The 18,464-nt window shown below is 43.4% G+C and overlaps 1 protein-coding gene across 1 annotated transcript; it reads right to left on the reverse strand.

Annotated features, from left to right (window-relative positions):
* Window positions 1–400: 400 nt before the first annotated feature.
* LOC149320907 (zinc finger protein RFP-like) lies at window positions 401–17,890 on the reverse strand. Its single transcript, XM_089505360.1, has 7 exons — window positions 17,446–17,890; window positions 14,953–15,048; window positions 13,823–14,053; window positions 11,385–11,407; window positions 5,611–5,729; window positions 4,681–4,713; window positions 401–2,286 (listed from the first exon to the last, which is right to left on the reverse strand). The coding sequence occupies exons 1-7, from the start codon at window positions 17,887–17,889 to the stop codon at window positions 1,772–1,774; spliced, it is 1,461 nt and encodes a 486-aa protein (XP_089361486.1). The 5' UTR covers window position 17,890; the 3' UTR covers window positions 401–1,771.
* Between the last annotated feature and the right edge of the window lie 574 nt (window positions 17,891–18,464).

Here is an 18,464-nt window from a genome sequence, read left to right on the forward strand (position 1 = left end):
CTGCTCTTCCATAGAAACCTACTTGGACAAGATGCACTCTCTCAGCCTCAGAGGGAAGGAAATGGCAAACCCCCTCTAAACAAATCTTGCCATGAAAAAGGGTCGCCTTAGGGTTGCCTAATAGTCTTCAGCCAATCAGAGAGAGGACTGGAGAGTGGTCGCCACCCCGCCCTCAGAAAAAGCTCTCTAGTCTCTCAGCCCCTGACTCCCTCTGAGAGCGAGGCTACAGAGCAACCAATCCTGTTTGGAGTCACACTAACAGCCAATCAGAGAAAGGACAGTGGTCGCCCCCGCCCTCAGGAAAAGCTCAGCCAACTCTCCTGGCTTAGTGCTAGGGAATCCTGGGAATTGTAGTTTGTTGTGGCACCAGAGCTCTTTCTGATAGAGAAGGCTCAGAAGGCTCAATGTCTCACAAAACTACAATTCCTAGGGTTCCCTAGCAGTAACCCAGGGCAGCTAAAGCAGTCTTGAACTAGATTATTTCTGCAGTGTGTCTTGGACCCAACTCAGGCTGCCTCTTCACTTCAGAGACAATCCAGTTTCATACCGTTTTAACTGCCATGGCCCAGTGCTATGAAATCCTGGGAATTGTAGTTTGTTGTCACACCAGTTTGCTGAGAGATGGCTAAATGTCTCAGAAAACTAGAATTCCCAGGATTCCTTAGCACTAAGCCAGGGCAATTAAAAGGGTGTCAGACTGGATTATTTCTGCTGTGCGGTTGCACGTTTCTATTTGGCACAAAGCTTCCTGGACCCCCTTCATGTCAGAATAAATATCTTAAAAGTATTAGAAGGACTGAAAGATTGGTTTTAATGGTAATTTTGAGAGTTGAAATAAGTTACAATTATTTTTATTCAATTAGGGTTACGTTTATTTGCAAAAGATCCACCATATTAACATCACAGGAATTTTCAGGGAATTTTGACTGAATATTTGGTGTGATGGGGAGATTTGGTGTGTTTTGGTCAAACGTTTGGGAAAATATCTTTGAGGCTTGTTGGCAACACTAGTGACTTCTGACTTTCCTTTCAGCAGTTATATCCGTATACAATATAGTAAAATAATAATAATAATGATATCTCTTACCCAAAATGCTGAGGACTAGATGTATTTTGGAGTTTTTCAGAGTTTGGTATATTTATATATGTATAATGTGATATAATGGGAGATGGGACCCAAGTTCAGCCATTAAATCCATGTATGTTTCATATGCATCTCATAGACATAGGCTAAAGCTAATTTAATACACAATATTTTCAAAATAATGTTGTGCTTCTTTACACTGAGCTTCAGCAAAACCCCGAGACCACTATTCCTTGTATAATTCAATAATTCAGTAAATTCTCTAAACCTTCAGGATGCCCAAGTTTCCTTGAGTTGGGGTCAGACCAGATGCTCTCATGGTCAGTTTAAAGTGGTGCCATTCTGAGGTAAACACTCAACCCTCTTTTGTGTCTGGGGGGTGCTCTTAGCCTCTCAAAATGGTGGCACTTAGTCTGGACCCCCCCTTCCCAAAATCCTGGCTATGTCCCTGCAACCACTCTGGGCTGAGCATTGACCTGCTCCATGGAGGGTAGGAATGGCTTCATAATTCACACAAGAGCTGTTTTTAGCTAAGGTGTCAATCCGATTTTAGCTAATATGTCAACTCACAGCTTGAATGTGTGAAAGAGAGCAGAGAGGTTCTAGCAAGAGAACAGAAATAAGTAACAGATCATGGGGGATAAAGCTCCTCTTGTGCTGTGAGTTTTTGGAGACTGGTCTCCAGCTTTATGGACACAGTGTAAGATGACCTTTTTGGCCCACAAAAAAGGAGGGGAGGAGGGTCTCTCCTGAGAAGGAGGCTGGAGGGAATTCAAAGATCAGGTCTGCTGTGTCTGCATTGTAAAAGGCCACCCGGCCCCCTTCACAGTTCAGGGTCACCCGGATCCCCTTGAGCTCCTCCTTCAGGGTCAGAACAAGATCTACAGAGGGATCGGAGACTTTGTAGGCATTTGCCCACTTCCCTATGTCCCAGATCCCTTCCTTGGGAGTATAGGAGATGGAGCCCTTTCTTTCCACAGATTTCCTGGCCACTCCCACAGCCCATTCCTCCTCACTTGCTATAACTTCCCAAAAATGCCTGCCTCCTGTGAATCCCTCGCAGCCCAGCACAAAAGGGCATTTGTCGAATCTCTTCGGATTGTCAGGAAGATCTTGAGGTTTCTCTCTATATGTCACAGTTTGAAGATCCTCAGAAAAGATGAGACGAGGATTTGCTGTCTCTGGATCCAGTGTCACCTTTGCTGTTTTGGGGAGGAAAAAGAAAGTGGCATCAACTGAGAGATCAGCTTCTATATCTGTCATGTTCTGCTTTCAGAACTGGGATTCTGGTATCATCATCATCATCATCATCATCATCATCATTATTTGTGTAACACTTCCTAGTCTATCACAGGCATCAATTATCCAGTCCTAAGGCAATGGCATTGTGGCTTGAGCATTGGACCACAACTCTGGGACTAGAGTTCAAATTCCCACTTAGCCAATGAATATTCATATCAGCAGAGTGTGAGAACATTACATTCTGGACTACACAGGGCCAGCGGCTATAATTGTTGATTGTTGAGGGGTTCTGGAAATTATAGTCCTCAAAAATGGTCTTTTTAAAACTCTAGCTAGGAGCGGGAGTCCAAATGGTCTCCTCACCATCCCCTTTGTAATGATATCCGATCATTATCTTGGTTACTTAGGGCAACATAGCTGTATGGTTTAGGTTTACTTTTAGAAAAATCAAAGGAGTATTGGATAGGTAAAGCGTAGCCCAAGGGCTGCATATAGCCCTCGGGCCACTTTTTTGCTTCCTGGAGGCCCCCTATCAAAAAAGGTTTGTTCCAAATTATACTATGCTTAATTATATGTTCATCTTTCTATTTATAACTTCCTTTTCCTAACCATTCTATATAAACATAAATTTCTTCCAAATCTTAACTATCCCAGAACTTTGCTCTTACATCATATATTTCAAACAACCTCTTATCATATTCTTCTAAATGATTGTGTAAATGGCATCAAAGAATTTCCAAACTGTTTTTTCTTTTTCTTCTTCTCTATCTTGTAATTTAATATTTCATACTCCTAAAGACTCACTCTATTATCAGTCTATATTCATTCCATCTTATTAGCAAAACTTCAGGCTTGAAGGCTTAAAATAAATACATGTTTTCTTCATGTAAATGATTTGTTTTTACTGAACAAGAAGAATTAGGCCTACTGGACTTGAGAGCATCTCTGACTGAGCAAAAGAAGAGAGAAGAAGCAGTAAAAACAAAGCAGAGGTGGGGATCTGTTAGGGGAAAAGACGGGAGTAAATAATTTAAAAATATTAAATACACTGAAATGTATTATGGTGGAGAGTAGGACATAGGACATGAAATGTTTAAGCTCAGTAAAAAGGAGAATAAATTTTTGATTATATAAAAAAAATTAATGCAGATATTCAAATTACAGCAACATTGATCAAATCCAGGTGAAGAATTTGCACCTTTGGAACAGTTAATGAAATTGGGTGGTAATATGTGAAATCAAACTTGATGCCAAAGCTAACTTCATCAGATGATAAAGGTAGGTGTGTAATTGAAGAAATATAGTGTTAATATGCTAATAATAGGTTTACTGTATATGCCCCAGTTGATGAAAAATACACATTTTGTAAAGAATTAAAGAATAAGAGAAGGCAATAAAACTATGTAAATTGTTGCCTACTAGGAGACTTTAATGGTGTGGTAGAATCACAATTGGATAAACATTCGGATTTGAAAAAGATTAAGGAAAATCAAAGTAAATTGGCAAAAAAATGTTATTGAAGAATTACAGGTAATAGCTAAAGGTTTGAAGAGGACAACAAGTTTGCTTTTTACTCAGATACTCATAGACCATTTTCCAGAACTGATATGTTTTGGATATCCAAGAATGTAGTAAACAGGGAAGGTGGAAATTTTGGGAGAATCACTACCTGATCATAATAATCCAGTAGAGATGAGATGGCTTCAATAGAGGAAACAAATACTTTTAAATGGAGATTGAGATATTAAAATATAAAGAAAAAGTAGTAAAGGAATATAGAATTAAAAGACTAAGGATGTCACCTGGTGTCCCTCCACAGACCCTACTGATGCCCCTCCAGGGCTAGATCTGGGGTGGGTTTCTGCAGGAGCTCAAGAGGCCATTTTTACACCACAGGATCCCTCAATAGCCACAAGGGTTACCAAAAAATAAAACACAAAACCCCAAAGTGGCCAGAAGCCCACATTTGGGTCTCAAAACAGGTTGCAAAGGGGACTTAGCCTCACCAATTTAGATTCTTATGTGTTTTAAGGACATTACTTCAAAAGCACAGAAGAGCTCTGTAAAACGAAGGGGAAAGCACAGGAGGTTTTTTTTTATTTGTTGCTTAGTTCAGCTGTAACTTGGGAAAGGGAGAGTAAGGTTGGGTGAAAAGACTTTGGAGAGTTCTGTGGAGACCATGGGCTGCCAAAAAGACAAATGACTGAGTTCTAGAGCAAGCTGAGCCTGAAATGGCAAACTCCCTCTGAACATCTCGCCAAGAAATACCCATGATAGGGTCTCCTTAGGGTTGGGAAGACTTCATGTTTTCTGTGTGTGTGAAATTTCCTCAGACACTTTCACATTTTTTTTACCTTTTACCTGTAGAATTCCAGATTCCAGAGAGTCTAGAAAGAGAAAGAGAGAAATTCAGCACCACATGGTGATTTCAAATGACGTTGTCATTATCCTGACATTATCCAGTGAATAAAGTGGCAAAATCATGCTGCTTTTCATTCACGGGATTTTGCCACTTTATTCATGGGATGCCAGGATAATGGCAGCATCATGTGATGTCATTTTAAAACAATCTTGCTATGGTGGGATATTCACGGGATTTAATGGCCATTTATTCACAGGATGGGGCTTTTTTCTTCCTGTGTAATAAAATCCTAAGGTAATATTATGTTGTTTGAAATGTCATTCAGCTCATTTCTTCTTCAGCACTAACTTGCCAAATGCCACGGAGCCTTTCTTTTACCCTTTCAGACCAATGTAACAAGGGTGGGGTACAGACGGTGGAAAAGGGCTGTCTGCAGCCACCCCTTTTCTTGCCAGGTTGGAGGCAGGGCAGCCTCACCGGCAGCCCCTGCGGCTCCAACCTGGTGCTTTTCCAGGTCATGGAGAAGCGGCAAAAAAAGGGGTGTCCTTGGGGCTTCATGCCCCAGGACATCCTAACAGCAGCAGCCAAGTGGCCCCTTTCTTTCTGCCACCATTCCCGCAGCCGTTTGGTTTCGGAGCTCCTTTTCACACCGCTATTAGACCACCACAAGCAGCCTGGGGCGGCACAAATACATCACGCCCACACAGCGCCATTTAGAAACAGCACGGCCATGATGTCATAATGGCAGCGTCCGTGTACACAGGGCGCTGCCATTATGCTGCTGCCAGCACTTACTAGGGTTAGGGAGCATGTACCTGGTGCGAGCTCCCTAACCCTAATACCGGCACTTGTACACCGCTTTTTTGGTGGTCTGTACTACACCTACATCTCATTTAAAACTCTTGCAGACATTCTCTGTTACCTTTGAATTGCTTCACGACACCCTCCAGAAAGGAACTGATATCACAGAAGTCCCAGATCTTCCATTTCAGAGTTGGAGCAAAAGCCACAGGATTCTCAAACTTCTCTTTCTTCTCACACCTGGAGGAGAGAAAAACTAATATAGAATCACAGATTTGGAAAGGGCCCCATGGGCCATTCAGTTCAACTCCCTGTTCAGTGCAGGACCTTCAACTGATGCATCCAGAGACATTAGCTGTCCAACCCTCTTTTTGAAGATGTCCAGAAAAGAAGACCTCATCATTTCTGTCACCATCTCTCAAGTGCAATATATTGTTGTTATTGGCTGCCAACCCAACTTCAACTTAAGATGAACCTATAAATAAAAGACCTCCAAGATCCCGGGTTATTGATTACCCTGCCCAGGGCTTGCAAACTTTGGGTCATAGCTTCCTTGGTTGAATCTATCCACCTGTAACGCAGTCCCTTTGTTTTTCTACTGCCTCTTCCTTTACCAAGGTCTTTTCTAATGTGTCACAGTGACTCATGAAATCTTCAAAGTACAACAGCCTCAGTTTAGTCATCTAAAGAAAGTAATCTAAACAGTCATCTGAGAGAAGCAACCATATACTGAGAGAAGCCTTTTACTTTCCTTTTGTAATGTGTGAATGTATAAAAGGCACGATCTATTAAAAGAAATGAAGTGTAATTGGGAACATGAACGGCTGACTTAATTTCCCCCAATTTCGGTATTACTCATTTTGTTGGGACAGGGTGCCTAAATCTGCTGTGTCACACATAGGACCTTTCCACACAGGGCACAGAAGTAGGGTCAGTTCGCATTGGCCAATGCGTATTCGCGTTATATTGAATTGGTGTTCCACACCTGTGAGCTCAGAATACGTATTGACCAATGCGATATAACGTGAATACGTTTTGACCAATGCGTATTCACGGCTGGGTTCCAAACTGATGGCAGCCGGCTCCTCCGTTTTGCGAGTGTGCAAAATTAGTGGATTCATGGGATCCGTATTGATGGCCAGTGCGAAACCTCTGCTGCTTTGGCTGGTGTGTACATCCAATCCGCTGGTTCTCCTGAAGACCAACGGGTTACAAATTTCCCATGATGTTGCGCTGGAATTTCCCCCATCTCCTTCCGTTGGCCCTTTCCCCTTTCAGGACAAATGCCAGGGCTGGGGAGCGATTTTCTCGCTGACCGAGATAAAGCAGAAACCTTTTGTGTGGGGGGGGAATGTATATGTATATGTGTGTATATATGTATATGTATGTGTATATATATACACACACACACACACACACAAAGATGTGTGTGTAAGCATATACATGCAGCATTACACTTTCGGCTGCTCCACAGTTTGTGTGTGTGTGTGTATGTGAGTATATATGTATATGTGTATATACACACACACACACACACAAAGATGTGTGTGTAAGCATATACATGCAGCATTACACTTTCGGCTACTCCACAGTTTGTGTGTGTGTGTGTGTGTGTGTGTGTGTGTGTGTGTGTGTATATATATATATAAACACTCATACAGACAAATGTGTGTGTACACATAAAAAAAGTCATCTCAATTTTGGCTTTACCACTATGTGTATATATATAAGTATGTATGTATGTATGTATGTATATATAAATATGTATGTATTTCTGTGTGTGCATATACACACACACACACACACACACACATATATACAGATGGTGCATACCCCTTTTGTAAGTGGCTAAAGGCAGCAATTCTCGCGATATTACGTGCTAAACAGTGACCTCATTCGTCACCCCGGAAGTTAAAAATGTTGCCCCCGTTCAGAGCCCCACAGAGCATGCGCAAGGCTGACGATGCGCATTGGCCAATACACATTGTATTGGGCTGGTGTGGTAATCCAATCTGCACTTGCCTCACTTTGCCCGAATACGCATTGGCCGATGCGCAAAACCTCGATTCGGAAGGCTGCCGAGGTGTGAATGAACAATGCGATATGACGCGAATACGCATCAGCCAATGCGAACTGACCCTACTTCTGTGCCCTGTGTGGAAAGGTCCACAGTATGTTCTGCTATGACATGTGTTTTTACAATCTGAATTTGCAATAACATTCTTAACTATTAGAGGAACATTATTCATGGAGTAGACAAGGAGCTCTAGAGATATAAATTTTAAGACTAAAGCAAGATTAAATTGACACTTTTGGGGCAGTGAAGTTGTGGTGATCATCAAGATCATCTGAAGATCCCCAGGAATTTCCTCTAATCAGGCCTGCATAAGATCCATCTTGGGGGCCGAATGCGGGCTGCCAAAGGATTTTGGATGGCCCGCAGGGAAGTGGAACGACTTCAAGGCTCCTCTACCACTTGGCCTCCTCCTGAGGAGAGGGCTATACAGAGGAGGAGGAAGGGCAAATGTTCACCCTGCAAGGCTCTTTTGCCACCTGGATTTTCTTGAGGAATAGGGAAACACCCTCACTGCAAGGCTCCTCCACTGCATGCCTTTCTTCTAAGGCCCCATTCCCACTGGGCATAAAACGCTACGTATATTGCTACGATTCTGACTCGGATTTTTTTTCTGAGTTGTAATCGAATCTGACCCATCTTTCCCATTAAAAATGGGTGCAAACAGACCTGGGTTTTTTTACCCGTTTTCATTCCCATTGGTATTTTCCTGTGGTAATTGGAAGCGGGTTATTTTGCTCCCCGTTCCCATTGCCCTTCCAGAACCTCTTTTTTTAAAAAAAACAGCTGTCAATCAAGCGCCTAAGCACTTGACGCCACAGCCAATCAGTCGCTGAGGCGCTTTTCTCCTTCGGGAAAGGGAAAAGGGAGCCTCTATTCCCCTCAAATCTATTCTCTGGAAGAGAGAAGGAGCCTCTATTTGCACTAAACCCCTTTGCGTCCAGGCTCTTCTGTGTCTCCCCAGACTCCCTCTGGGAAAGAAAGAAGGAGCCTCTATTTACCCCAAATCCCTCTGCCTCCCCCATTGCTCCCTGGGCTGTCTGGGGGGCAATCAACCAGGCATGTAATGCAAAGCCCATCTGCTGCTCAGGCAGAGGCAAAAAAATAAAAAAATAAATAATAATAGTTTAAAATGGCGTTCAATGGCTCTCCTCACACATCGATTTATGAATGTGGAGCAGGGGGGAGGTTGCAGGGGGCATAATGTGTTTACTGCATTTGGAGGTCAATGTAGCGCGATCACCTTACCCTGCTTCCCAATCCACCAGGGGAAAGGCTATGCGAACGGAAGAAAATGGTGCCGACAATGCAGGAAAGAGAACAAGCGGGTGACACTTCCAGGTCAGCCCCTTGAGCACTGCTCTGCCCATCCCCAAGTTCCTGAATCAGACACCCTTTTGTTCCCATTTGAATGCCACGAATCAGACTCGGGAGGCACAGGAAAAATCACTAAAAATGCGCTGTTTAATTAAACCGCTTTATCAACCACTGATTTGGTTTTTTCCAGGATAATTCAATCACATGGGAGTCAGATTTGAATTCCAATGGGAACGATATCGGAGCAATGCAGATCGAATTCGCGCTCAAATGGGAACGATGCACCCCTAATTCGATTCTTGATCCGCATTATAACCCAATGGAAATGGGGCCCAAGTAGAAGGATGGGAGGAGAAGGATGGGCAAATGCTCTCCTTGCATGGCTCCTCCCTTGCCTGGCTTTCTCCTGAGAAGGTTGGGTTGCAGAGGGGGAAAACACTCACCCCTCAAGGCTCCTCCATCATTCAGCCTTCTTCCAAGGAGAATTCTAGGCAACTCAAAGATGTTTAGCCTATTTTAATTCTGGCCCCTACCTATTGCTAAGTTATGCAGGTCTGCTCTAGATGCGCACACACACAGGGCAGACAGGGACGTCTGAGATTAGAGGAGTGGAATCCAGCTTCACATGCCTTTCCCTAAGGCTACATTGAGGATCTCCAATACTGGAGGACAGAAAAAGGAGGCATTTTGTAGATGTGATAGGAAAAGCTGTGGGTTCTCAGGGTATCAAACCCTCCTGTGCTTCTCACATGACTTCCCAAACTGAGAGGGAAAGAGCTGGATCTGACAGATTCCATTCCCACTTAATTAAGGGGAGGGAAAGTGTTGTTTGCTGCCTTGAGTCCCTATGTTGGGAGAAAGGCGGGATATAAGAAAATAATAATAATAATAATAATAATAGAGAGAGAGAGAGAGAGAGAGAAGAAAATGAGAGGAAACAACATCACTAGTGAGGAAGTGCCCCCACAATGCCTTTCCTGCTGGGTCTTAGCATATTTTCAGATGGGTGAAAGTGATGGGAGCATAGTGGTATGCTCCTGTCAATGTCACGTGGTTTAGCAAAGACTATCACACAATGTTGCGTGACATCGTGGTAATCCCATCATTATGCCGTGAATAAAGAGGAGTTTTCCAGCCGCTTGTCATTGACGGGAAAGTTGGACTGGGAGAGAATAAGAGAGCCCTGGTGGCGCAGCAATTAAATACCCCAGGATGTCAGACTCTCCATTGTAGTCCTCTATTACAACATGAAACTGACTTGTAAACAGTAACAGCTTTATTGGAAAAAGAGATACATACAACAGAAATGACTTTTTTGTCAGGAATGAAAGTGTGTATCAACATATGGTTTATATAACCCCCATAAAGCAAACCCACCCCATCAAGCAATAAAGTAAATTAATTGGATAACTCTTTCCCGCACAATGATGAATTTCCTGCCACATGATGTAATGTCCTCCCGTCCGGGATCTTTGGCAACCTCTCCAAACAACTGAGTTCTCACACAGCGTTCTCTCTCTACTGCACCTGTGACCTTGAGTTACAAACCTTGGGCCACAACAGGACTAATTAATATCAAACCTCAACAATATATATAGTTAAGCACAACTAGAAACCCCATCATCCTGCTACCCAACACAGTATAGCAGCATATCGAAATATTATAGCAGCACATTAAAATATAATAAACATGTTAAGCAATAGGCACTCTATGTTTCAGTTCCCCCTCCCATCACCGTCTCTAGCCTTTGAAGCTGAAGCCTCTGCTGCCAGAGTAACTCCCTACACATTCCAACATTAACAAGCAAGCACATATTTTAACAGTCAGACTACCTCATTCTAGTACCTTCTATTAACCCATTATAAAATCTAGTATTAAACCAACTACTAACTTAACCTAATAATCTTCAAACAAACCCCTAAACTTATAACCCTTCATGACAGAAACCCCTGAATGAATACCTCAATGAAGGGGATTTCTGACACAGCAGCCACTCTCTCAAAATCATAAGATTGCAAGTTCAATACCAGCAAAAAGGCTAAAGCTTGACTCAGGCTTGTATCCTTCCAAGGTCGCTAAAATGAGTACCCAGCTTGTCGGGGCCAGTTAGCTTACACTTTGTAAACTGCTTAGGGAGTGCTTAAGTGCACTGATAAGCAGTATAGAAATGTACTTGCTATTCCTATTCCTATTGCTATAAAACCATGGTACAAATTTCCGCTCAACCATGGAAAGTCAATTTTTCCAAAAAGTCCCAGTCTCTCAGCCTCAGAGGAAGGTAATGGCAACACACTCAGAGGAAAGTAATGGCAACACACACACCCTCAGCAAATCTTGCCCAAACAATGACAACTCAAAAGGATCCCTGCTTTGATAAGTGAGACTTTGGAGGTGATAGAATCCCCTTGGTTTTCTCTCCATGACACTGGGGGGGGGGGGGGGGGGGCATGTGCCTCAAATACAAATCAGAGTTTTTGTGGGAGAGGAAAGGAAATTGACTTACCCCTGTAAGAAGCTTCCAATATCCTGTAAACAAAGGAAAGAAACCACTCAGCAAAGGTATTTGCATGGAGACCACTCTCATCTGTCTTCAAAAGTAGCATATTCAAGTGGCCTGAAAAATATTCTCTCTAGGCATTTATTGGTCCTCCAGAGAGATTTTATGGTATGCTTGTGCTGAAAGTTGTTCATTTCAATAGAGTTAGCTACTATCCAAGATTTTCACTATCTACAGAAAGTATGGAAATGTATCCCTTGCAGATGCAGAGAACCTGTATTTCTTTTTAGCAGGTTAAATGGCAGAATGGATTGAACCTAAGCTTGAATGCTTTTATTTTAATCATTTGTTTCATAAAACAAACCCTAATAAATTTTGATTATGGCCCATGTTTCTCAGTTCTTAAAGCCACAAGCAACATTACTTTAATCCTTGCTCTGGGCAGCTAACCCCACTTTCCAGAGTGGAGGACACTGGCACAGCATTCTAGGCCCTTATCACACATGAAATTGGAACTCCAATCCAAAGCCATTCTGAAGGGAAAGGGAAGCAGAGTCAATTCAAATCCAAGGCAATTCAGGTAATTATCACATGTGAAGAGCAAAATTGTGATCATTCTTAAGACAAAGTGGAGCAAGTGCAAAATAAATTATTACACCAGTACATACCATGCGGATTCAACGATCTGAACTGGCACCTTTGTGCATGTTCACTGGGGCTCTGAACGCACTGAGAACTTTTATGCTTCTGGGGTGGAGAATTCCTATTTCCTGTTTCACGTGAATACTAGCCTCACATGAATTGTTCCTGTCATCCCTTCCAGCCACATCAGAATGCAGGCTCTGTTCTTTCCATCCCTATTATTATTATTATTAATAAATTATTTTCTGCCTCTCCTCAAGGCTTGAGGCAGGGTACCCAAAGAAGAACTTGCAGAAGAAACTGCAACATAATAAATTATTATTATTATTTTGCAGTGCCTTGTTCTCCTTTGGGTACCCTGCCTCGAGCCTTGAGGAGAGGCAAGAAATTATTATTATTATTATTATTATTATTATTATTATTTCCCTGCCTCTCCTCCAGGCTCAAAGCAGGGTACCTTATTATTATTGTTGTTGTTGTTATTTTGCAGTGTTTGTTAGGTACCCTGCTTCTAGCCTCAAGTGAATCGTTCCTGTCATCCCTCTCAGCCACATCCAAATGCAGCCTACGTTCTTGAAGGAATACCAGAAGCAAATGGAGCAAAATTGCATCACCGCATCATGGGAAATTTGGCACCTTGGAGGTTGTGGGAGGATGTGCCAGGACTGAAGCAAAGTTGCATTCCACACCAAGACCAATTTGAATCAGATTCGAATTGACCTTGGAGAAATATTTGTGAATTAGCTAGTTCAACGAATTAACCTACATCAGGAGTGACTTTGGATTGACTTAGGATAAGGCTCAGAATGACTCCCCATAGAAAGCAATCACATGTGATAATCTATCACGTAATAACGTGAATTTGCGTGGCTGGGCTCGGAATGGCTTTGGATTGGAATTGCAAAAACTGTTGTATGATAAGGGCCCTAATCTACTCTGAACTACGCACTCAGGAACTGGCAGGATCCAATGCTTCTCTCATTTTCAGACAGCTCTTGTTGAAAAGGTTAGAAAGAAAAAGAGAGAGAACCACTTCAGCTACTTTGTATAGAGAAACTCAACTTCAATATTTCCTTGCTCTGTTCCTCATATGATAACTATGCTTTAAATGCTGTGTCATGCAGAAGAAAGAGTTAAGCTTGTTTTCTGCTTTTCAAGAAACTAGAATACAAACCATGATTTCAGGCTACAAGAAAAGAGATTTCACTTAAACATCATGAAACACTTCTTTATTTTGAGGGCTCTGTGGGTTCCTGTCTTTGGAGGGCTTTTTAAAAAGGGTTGAAGGGACATCTTTCGGGAGTGCTGCAGTTGTGTTTTCCTGCATGGTGGAAGAGGGTTGGACTAACTGGGCTTTCTGGTCCCTTCCAACTCTAATGTCCTATGAATCTTAGGAAGTGTTAAATTTTCAAACAAAGTCCCAATAACTTTCTGTTTTTATGTTGTAAGGTTCTACATCCCCAAAAGTAATGTTGCTATTTGGAAGAAATTACTTCCATATTCTCGACAGGATGCAAGCTCTGCTAACACCAGGAGAATAGTGTTAGAATCACAGAAACACAGAGTTGGAAGAGACCACAAGGGCCATCTAGTCCAACCCCCTGCCATGCAGGAATTCTCAATCAAGACATACCCGACAGATGGCCATCCAGCCTCTGCTTAAAGACCTCCAAGGAAGGAAACTCCACCACTCTCTGAGGAAGTGTGTTCCACTGTCAAACAGCCCTTATTGCCAGGAGAGAAACCTTGCTTTCTGTTGAAAGTGGTACACTCCATTTCATCCCTTCAGGATCAGGCCTTACCTGGAGGAGTTCACTTGCTGGCTGCTGATGCTTCTCCTCCATCTCCCGGATTAGACCATCAAGAGAAGAGAGTTCCTCTGAGAGTCTGGCCAGATGATCCTCCCCTTTGGCTGATATCTCCTTCTCCATTTCTTCCATATGGGCCAGAAGACGTTTCTCTTGTTCTTCCAGAAACTGGTGCATCTGTCTGAATGTAGCCAAAATCTTTTCCTTCTTTCTTTCTGTTTGCTCCTAAATTAGAGTAAAGACAAGGGAGTTTATCAGACAAGGGAAATTGGAAGTATAATCCAAGGGCAATCAGAACGCAATCATGGGGTTTAACGTTATTGCGTGACAGACTACCACTTGCAATTTCGGGCAATGGGAAGTCAGTCCGAGCGCAATCATGGGGTTTCACGTTATTGTGTGATAGACTAACACACGCAAATTTGGGCCATGACATGCTATTTTCAGGCAATTGGAAGCCAGTTCGAATGCAATTCTCATTCACATAAATTCGCTATACTAGCTTTCTGGCCCCACTTTCTTTTCATTCGAAATTAAGAGAAATTCCTCTGGTGTGATAAACTCCATAGAGACACAGGAGTGAGAGGCAGGAAGAAATCTTTCTTTGGAGCATCAAGAATCGTCAGCATTCCCTTGGAAATGGTCTTGAAAATGATTAACCATCCATTATGAAGCCTCCCCCTCCCTCCAGTCCATCTGCCTTGGTCCAGGCCTTGGAGGTAGAGAGGAACTGCTGGACCTCTTACCCTTTCCCTCCACCACTCCCTCCTCCTTCTGTATCATGTCTTTTTAGATTGTAAGCCCGAGGGCAGGGAATCGTCTAACTAAAAGATTGTATGTACAGCGCTGTGTAAATTTACAGCGCTTCATAAATAAAGGTTAATAATAATAATAATATTCACACAGAAAACATCAATATTCAGTAGTGAAAGAGTTTTGTAAAGACTTGCAAGCTCACTGGAATGGGCTTCCATCAATATTTTTTGAAGCCTATTAGGTCATTTCAAGTGGGAGATATATATATTTTTTTAAGCAATTTCACCATTGCATATAGAGTATAACCAGCCCCTCACTCAAGGCTATAATATAAACCTTTCTCACTTACCAGGAATAATACCACTTACAAGCAAATCTTGGCTTTCCTGTTCTGTCTCTGCTTTGTATGCCAAAATATTTCCCCTCTCCTCCTTCAGAGTCTCCAGCAAATTCCAAATCCGATCCTGAAGAGAAAAAGAAAGTCCATGTTCACTTTTTTTGGTCAAGGTTTAGAATGGTTTCAGATCAGGCTCTCCCCTTTTTTTCAAATTTTTTTAATTTAAAAAGAATAAACAGTTAATACAAACATTTTAAAAATGTCAGTTTCTATTAGATGATCTTTGCTACATCTCCATTCGTTATTTTTTATGAATAATAATAAGGTGAAATGAGCAGGGCAGTTGACATGATCACTCCTAATTGTCCTGTCTCATGGAGTGGAGCTAAACCAACTCCCTGGTTTTCTAAGGAGCTGACAGAAATGAAACGAATGAGACAGAGGTGTTTTTCACACTGAGATTTTTGGAGCTTTTTGCAGCTCAGTTCCGAGGTGACTGTGAGTCCAATGATGCGAATTCATGCTAAAATGTGATGTGTTATCACAAGCGATTGCTTTCTATGAGGGGTTCTTAGGAGGCGCTTTCGCATTCAATCTGCACTGACTCCTCATTTTGGTGAATTTGGAAACAAGCGAATTCACCAAAATCTGCTTCTAAGCTTGCTTCGATTGCACTTCGAATTGGTCTGGTGTGGAAGATCACTCTGTTGTCACCTCCCTTGGCCCCCTGCATTGTGCTCCTTCATTCCCCTCCTCCTCCTTCACCCCATCTCGTCCTCCCTGCCACTCATCCCATCATCCCCTGAGTTCTCCTGCATCCCGATCCTTGCCCTGGTGACCCCCTGCCACCCACCCCATCATCCCGAGTGCTCCTGCATCCCGATCCTGGCCCCGGTGACCCCCTGCCACCCATCCCACCATCCCCTGAGTGCTCCTGCATCCCGATCCTGGCCCCGGTGACCCCCTGCCACCCACCCCATCATCCCCTGAGTGCTCCTGCATCCCGATCCTGGCCCCGGTGACCCCCTGCCACCCATCCCACCATCCCGAGTGCTCCTGCATCCCGATCCTGGCCCCGGTGACCCCCTGCCACCCATCCCACCATCCCCTGAGTGCTCCTGTATCCCGATCCTTGCCCCGGTGACCCCCTGCCACCCACCCCATCATCCCCTGAGTGCTCCTGCATCCCGATCCTGGCCCCGGTGACCCCCTGCCACCCATCCCACCATCCCGAGTGCTCCTGCATCCCGATCCTGCCCGGTGACCCCCTGCCACCCATCCCACCATCCCCTGAGTGCTCCTGCATCCCGATCCTGGCTCCCATGACCCCCTGCCACCCATCCTACCATCCCCTGAGTGCGCCTACACCCCGATGAAGGATGACAGCTAAGGAGGGGGCAGGGAAGGAGGACAGTGTCCAGAGCTCCACTGAGCATGTGCAAGGGTGCCGATTCGAATCGCTGAACCCTCCGGTGTGTAATACAATGTGCACTCACCCCACTTTGCTTGAATATGCATCACGTGACGTACTTGGAATAGAACTGACTCTGCTTCCCCCTCAATTCGGAAGGGCAGCATAAAGGCAACCAGGTGTGGTAAAACATCACGTTTTAACGTGAATTCACATGCTAGAAAGGAGTGACTCCGGATCTGGTGTGAAAAAACATCATGCTTCGCATTGCTAGAACAGGAGTGACTGTGGATCTGAGCTGCAAGCCCCCACATGTGATAAGGGCCAGAGACTAATAGTGGCTGAATAAATCCCATTGGAAACAGGCTAAAATTTATGTGAAAGCATATAGTAGAGCAATAATGGCAGCAGGCTTCCTTTTTCTACTTTATTTTTTATTTTAAAAGAATAAGCAGTTGATACAAACCTAAAATGATGTCAGTTTCAATTCAACTCTATTTAATTTCAGTGGCCTAATCAGGGTTATGAATATTAGTAATACGCCCATGAATTCATAATAACTAATTTACTGTATATGGTCATGCATTGTATGCAGTAGTATGAAGATGGTATGGAAAATATACATGTAATAGGAGTTTCTAAAGGTTTGTACACCGACCAATGAAAACTGAGATAAAGAAAATTTAGGAGCCCTGATAGTGCAGTGGTTAAATGCCTGTACTGAACCCACTCACTCACAAACCGCAAGGTTGCGAGTTCAGTACCAACGAAAGGGCTCATGCTTGACTCAGGCTTGCACCTTTCCGAGGATGTTGCTCAAATGAGTACCCAGATTGTTGGGGGCAATTAGCTTACAGTTGTAAACCGCTTAGGGAGTGCTTAAGTCCACTGATAAGTGGTATAGAAATGTACTTGCTATTGCTGAAATTGTGGCAAAAAGGGATTATAAATAGTGTGTAAAACCTGGGACAGGTATGCCTACTTGCCTGAGGCTTGCCAGACTGTAATTAATAAATTGGAAATTGCTGCTTCACTTATTTTAATTAATTTGATGAGGTACTTTGGTACTTATTAAACTACCTCACATAGAGGTACCCCTTTCCTTTTTCCTACCTTGTACTCTTCTGAGGCCTCATCCACAGGAATCACTTTGTGATTTTCATGCTCCTTCGACCTGTCACACACCAGACAGATGGAGACTTCATGGTCCTTGCAGAAGAGCTTGAGGGGCTCCTGGTGCTTCTCACAGCCTCTTCCCTTTTCTTCTGCCTTCTGGCTCCTTCCTCCCTGAAAACTCAGTTCCTTGGCTATCTCTACCATATTAGCCAGCTGCCGATTGGGCCTGGGGTTCCTTTGCAGAACCTTTCCCCTACACTGAGGACAAGAGATCTCTGCAGAGCCGAACTCCTTCCAGCACTGGGTCAGGCATGTTTGGCAGAAATTGTGCCCACATTCTAAGGTCACAGGATCCTTGAAATATTCCAAGCAAACTGGACAAGTGGCTTCTTCACAGAGATCCTTGATGGGATCCCTATCAGCAGCAGAAACATCAGCCATCCTTGCCTCATAAAGAGCACACTTACTTTCATTTCCTTTGCACTCCCCAACAGAGCATTTCCTTTCCCGAAAGTGGCTCACTCAGCACAATAACATGCTGCCATGCCTGGGAGAAAGGCGGAACAAGTTTAAGGAACACTTTCTGGATTAAAAAAAACAACATTCATGTTAAAAATGGAGGCCAGCAATCTAATAAGAGTGTGGCTGCCTTTTTATTTACTTAAGGCATTTGCTCATTGCCCCTCAATCTACCAGGGCCTCCAAAGGCCACGTGCAACAGATAATAATCATATGTTCTATTTAAGCATATTTCAATCTGGTGTTAAAGTCCTTTCAGAACATAGGAATCATTACATTCTAACCCAGGGTTGCCAGATCTCTGGGCCTGGCCGTATGCCTCCAGTTTTCATTGGGCATCTCTAGGCAGGAAAGAAAGGGGCAATTTCTCCAGTTTTGGGACAGCTATTAAAGCTGAGGCTTGCTGCAGTTTGCAAGGCTTATTGTATTTGCTGCTGCAACTTGAAAAGATTCTCAGGGAGGTGGAGTGCATCTATGAAGTTACAGTGGGCCTTTGG

This window comes from Sceloporus occidentalis, unplaced genomic scaffold (genome assembly GCF_023333645.1).
Source record: "Sceloporus occidentalis isolate IW3139 unplaced genomic scaffold, rSceOcc1.0.p SCAF_1, whole genome shotgun sequence".
Taxonomy (NCBI): domain Eukaryota; kingdom Metazoa; phylum Chordata; class Lepidosauria; order Squamata; family Phrynosomatidae; genus Sceloporus; species Sceloporus occidentalis.

Excerpts from the sequence above, each read along its gene's own strand:
- LOC149320907 (XM_089505360.1), bottom strand. The coding sequence starts at position 17,889 with ATGGCTGATGTTTCTGCTGCTGATAGGGATCCCATCAAGGATCTCTGT. Across the intron at positions 14,054-14,952 it reads AGGAAAGCCAAGATTTGCTT|GAGCAAACAGAAAGAAAGAA; the intron begins GTAAGTGGTATT and ends ACTCTAATTTAG. Across the intron at positions 11,408-13,822 it reads CAGCAAGTGAACTCCTCCAG|GATATTGGAAGCTTCTTACA; the intron begins GTAAGGCCTGAT and ends CTTTGTTTACAG.